This window comes from Salvelinus fontinalis, unplaced genomic scaffold, assembly GCF_029448725.1.
Source record: "Salvelinus fontinalis isolate EN_2023a unplaced genomic scaffold, ASM2944872v1 scaffold_0056, whole genome shotgun sequence".
Classification (NCBI taxonomy): domain Eukaryota; kingdom Metazoa; phylum Chordata; class Actinopteri; order Salmoniformes; family Salmonidae; genus Salvelinus; species Salvelinus fontinalis.
In genome coordinates, this window is record NW_026600265.1 from 277,501 (window position 1) to 282,500 (window position 5,000).

At 38.1% G+C, this 5,000-nt stretch overlaps 1 protein-coding gene across 1 annotated transcript in view; it reads right to left on the reverse strand.

Annotated features, from left to right (window-relative positions):
• The window catches only part of LOC129842608 (circadian locomoter output cycles protein kaput-like), a 59,978-nt gene that overhangs the window by 43,349 nt on the left and 11,629 nt on the right, over positions 1 to 5,000 (reverse strand). Inside the window, exon 6 of the mRNA XM_055911237.1 lies at positions 2,407 to 2,498. Coding sequence (XP_055767212.1) covers positions 2,407 to 2,498 — 92 coding nt within the window. The remainder of the gene's footprint in view (positions 1 to 2,406; positions 2,499 to 5,000) is intronic.

A 5,000-nucleotide genomic window follows, 5' to 3' on the forward strand; every position in this document is an offset into this window, starting at 1 on the left:
GTGGAGTTAATATGACTGTAACCCGTCTGTCATTATCGCTATGACGAATCCATCCAGAGCCTACAACATTACAGTGGTATAATAATAATAATAATGTTAATGAATAATAATGTTTATCCTATATCTGTCACATCTGTTTAAATGATGATATTGTTTATTCTATACCTGTCACATCTGTTCTCTGTTTAAATGATGATAATGTTTATTCTATACCTGTCACATCTGTTCTCTGTTTAAATTATGATAATGTTTATTCTATACCTGTCACATCTGTTCTCTGTTTAAATGATGATAATGTTTATCCTATACCTGTCACATCTGTTTAAATGATGATGTTTATTATATACCTGTCACATCTGTTCTCTGTTTAAATGATGATAATGTTTATTCTATACCTGTCACATCTGTTCTCTGTTTAAATGATGATGTTTATTATATACCTGTCACATCTGTTCTCTGTTTAAATGATGATTATGTTTATTATATACCTGTCACATCTGCTCTAACTGTTAATGGTGGAAAGCTCCCATCTCTGTAGTAGTAATAGTAGGGTAGTACTGTAGTAGTAATAGTAGGGTAGTACTGTAGTAGTAATAGTAGGGTATTACTGTAGTAGTAATAGTAGGGTATTACTGTAGTAGTAATTGTAGAGTGGTACTGTAGTAGTATTAGTAATAGTAGGGTAGTACTGTAGTAGTAATAGTAGGGTAGTACTGTAGTAGTAATAGTAGGGTATTACTGTAGTAGTAATTGTAGAGTGGTACTGTAGTAGTAGTAGTAGTAGTAGTAGTAGTAGTAGTAGTAGTAGTAGTAATAGTAGGGTAGTACTGTAGTAGGGGAATACTGTAGTAGTAATAGTAGGGTAGTACTGTAGTAGTAATAGTAGGGTATTACTGTAGTAGTAATTGTAGAGTGGTACTGTAGTAGTATTAGTAATAGTAGGGTAGTACTGTAGTAGTAATAGTGGGGTATTACTGTAGTAGTAATTGTAGAGTGGTACTGTAGTAGTATTAGTAGTAGTAGTAGTAGTAGTAGTAGTAGTAGTAATAGTAGGGTAGTACTGTAGTAGGGGAATACTGTAGTAGTAATATTAGTAGTGGCAGTAATAGTAGGGTAGAAGTAATAGTAGGGTAGTACTGTAGTAGTAGTGGTAGTACTGTAGTAGTAGCAGTAGTATAGTAGGGTAGTTGTAATAGTAGGGTAGTACTGTAGTAGTAGTGGTAGTACTGTAGTAGTAGCAGTAGTATAGTAGGGTAGTTGTAATAGTAGGGTAGTACTGTAGTAGTAGTGGTAGTAATAGTAGGGTAGTACTGTAGTAGTAGCAGTAGTAGTAGTAGTGGTAGTACTGTAGTAGTAGTAGTGGTAGTAATAGTAGGGTAGTACTGTAGTAGTAGTGGTAGTAATAGTAGGGTAGTACTGTAGTAGTAGCAGTAGTAGTGGTAGTAGTAGTAGGGTAGTACTGTAGTAGTAGTGGTAGTAATAGTAGGATAGTACTGTAGTAGTAGTGGTAGTAATAGTAGGATAGTACTGTAGTAGTAGTGGTAGTAATAGTAGGGTAGTACTGTAGTAGTAGTAGCAATAGCAGGGTAGTACTGTAATAGTAATAGTAGGGTAATAATGTATTAGTATTAGTAGTACTGTGGTAGTATTAGGGTAACACTGTAGTAGTATTAAGGTAATACTGTAGTAGTATTAGTAGTACTGTGGTAGTATTAGTAGTACTGTGGTAGTATTAGTATGGTAGTAGTAATGGTAGGGTAGTACTGTAGTAGTAATAGTAGGGTAGTACTGTAATAGTATTGTAGTACTGTAGTAGTATTAGTAATAGTAGGGTAGTACTGTAGTAGTGATAGTAGGGTAGCACTGTAGTAGTAATAGTAGGGTAATACTGTAGTAGTATTAGTAATAGTAGGGTAGTAATAGTAGGGTAATACTGTAGTAATATTAGTAATAGTAGGGTAGTACCGTAGTAGTATTGGTAATAGTATGTAGAACTGCAGTAGTATTAGTAGTAACAGTAGGGTAGTACTGTAGTAATATTAGTAATAGCAGGGCAGTACTGTAGTAGTATTGTTAATAGCAGGGTAGTACTGTAGTAGTATTAGTAGGGTAGTACTGTAGTAATATTAGTAATAGTAGGGTAGTACTGTAGTAGTAGTAGTAGTAGTAGGGTGGTACTGTAGTAGTATTGGTAATATTAGGGTAGTACTATAATAGTATTAGTAGTAATACTGTAGTAGTATTAGTAATAGTAGGGTAATATTGTAGTAGTAATAGTAGGGTAGTACAGTAGTAGTAATCATAGGGTAATACTGTAGTAATATTAGTAATAGTATGGTAGTACTGTAGTAGTATTACTAGGGTAGTACAGTAGTAGTAATCGTAGGGTAATGTTGTGTATCTCACCTCCAGCATGAGCTGGGTGAACTCCTCGTTGCTAAGGAACGGAGGTTTCCAGTCCTGTCTGATCTCACTGGACTCAGACTGAGCAGAGGTCTCTGTTAGAAACACATACACATTATAGTGATCAGAAATATACATGAGAACACACACATAGTGATCAGAAATATACATGAGAATACACACAATATACTATACAGAAATATACATCCGAATACACACATTATAGTGATCAGAAATATACATGAGAATACACACATTATAGTGTTTAGAAATATACATGAGAATACACACAATATACTATACAGAAATATACATCCGAATACACACATTATAGTGATCAGAAATATACATGAGAATACACACATTATAGTGTTCAGAAATATACATGAGAATACACACATTATAGTGATCAGAAATATACATGAGAATACACACATTATAGTGTTCAGAAATATACATGAGAATACACACAATATACTATACAGAAATATACATGAGAATACACACAATATACTATACAGAAATATACATGAGAATACACACAATATACTATAGTAGTATCCCTACTATAGAAATATACATCCGAATACACCATTTATACAACAGAGTCAACTACTGACCCTGATAAGATCATAAAGGGACCTTCACCGGTCAACTACTGACCCTGATAAGATCATAAAGGGACCTTCACCAGTCAACTACTGACCCTGATAAGAGCATAAAGGGACCTTCACCAGTCAACTACTGACCCTGATAAGAGCATAAAGGGACCTTCACCAGTCAACTACTGACCCTGATAAGAGCATAAAGGGACCTTCACCAGTCAACATCTGACCCTGATAAGATCATAAAGGGACCTTCACCAGTCAACTACTGATCCTGATAAGAGCATAAAGGGACCTTCACCAGTCAACTACTGACCCTGATGAGAGCATAAAGGGACCTTCACCAGTCAACTACTGACCCTGATGAGATCATAAAGGGACCTTCACCAGTCAACTACTGACCCTGATAAGAGCATAAAGGGACCTTCACCAGTCAACTACTGACCCTGATAAGATCATAAAGGGACCTTCACCGGTCAACATCTGACCCTGATAAGATCATAAAGGGACCTTCACCAGTCAACTACTGACCCTGATAAGAGCATAAAGGGACCTTCACCAGTCAACTACTGACCCTGATGAGATCATACAGGGACCTTCACCGGTCAACTACTGATGAGATCATAAAGGAACCTTCACCGGTCAACTACTGACCCTGATAAGAGCATAAAGGGACCTTCACCAGTCAACATCTGACCCTGATAAGATCATAAAGGGACCTTCATCAGTCAACTACTGATCCTGATGAGATCATAAAGGGACCTTCACCAGTCAACTACTGACCCTGATAAGAGCATAAAGGGACCTTCACCAGTCAACTACTGATCCTGATAAGAGCATAAAGGGACCTTCACCAGTCAACTACTGACCCTGATGAGATCATAAAGGGACCTTCACCAGTCAACTACTGACCCTGATAAGATCATAAAGGGACCTTCACCAGTCAACTACTGACCCTGATGAGATCATAAAGGGACCTTCACCAGTCAACTACTGACCCTGATAAGAGCATAAAGGGACCTTCACCAGTCAACATCTGACCCTGATAAGATCATAAAGGGACCTTCACCAGTCAACTACTGATAAGATCATAAAGGGACCTTCACCAGTCAACTACTGACCCTGATAAGAGCATAAAGGGACCTTCACCAGTCAACATCTGACCCTGATAAGATCATAAAGGGACCTTCACCAGTCAACATCTGACCCTGATAAGATCATAAAGGGACCTTCACCAGTCAACTACTGATAAGATCATAAAGGGACCTTCACCAGTCAACTACTGACCCTGATAAGAGCATAAAGGGACCTTCACCAGTCAACTACTGACCCTGATAAGATCATAAAGGGACCTTCACCAGTCAACATCTGACCCTGATAAGATCATAAAGGGACCTTCACCAGTCAACATCTGACCCTGATAAGATCATAAAGAGACCTTCACCGGTCAACATCTGACCCTGATAAGATCATAAAGGGACCTTCACCAGTCAACATCTGACCCTGATAAGATCATAAAGGGACCTTCACCAGTCAACTACTGATCCTGATAAGAGCATAAAGGGACCTTCACCAGTAAACTACTGACCCTGATGAGATCATAAAGGGACCTTCACCAGTCAACTACTGACCCTGATAAGATCATAAAGGGACCTTCACCAGTCAACTACTGACCCTGATGAGATCATAAAGGGACCTTCACCAGTCAACTACTGACCCTGATAAGAGCATAAAGGGACCTTCACCAGTCAACTACTGACCCTGATAAGATCATAAAGGGACCTTCACCGGTCAACATCTGACCCTGATAAGATCATAAAGAGACCTTCACCGGTCAACTACTGATGAGATCATAAAGGAACCTTCACCGGTCAACTACTGACCCTGATAAGAGCATAAAGGGACCTTCACCAGTCAACTACTGATAAGATCATAAAGGGACCTTCACCAGTCAACTACTGATAAGATCATAAAGGGACCTTCACCGGTCAA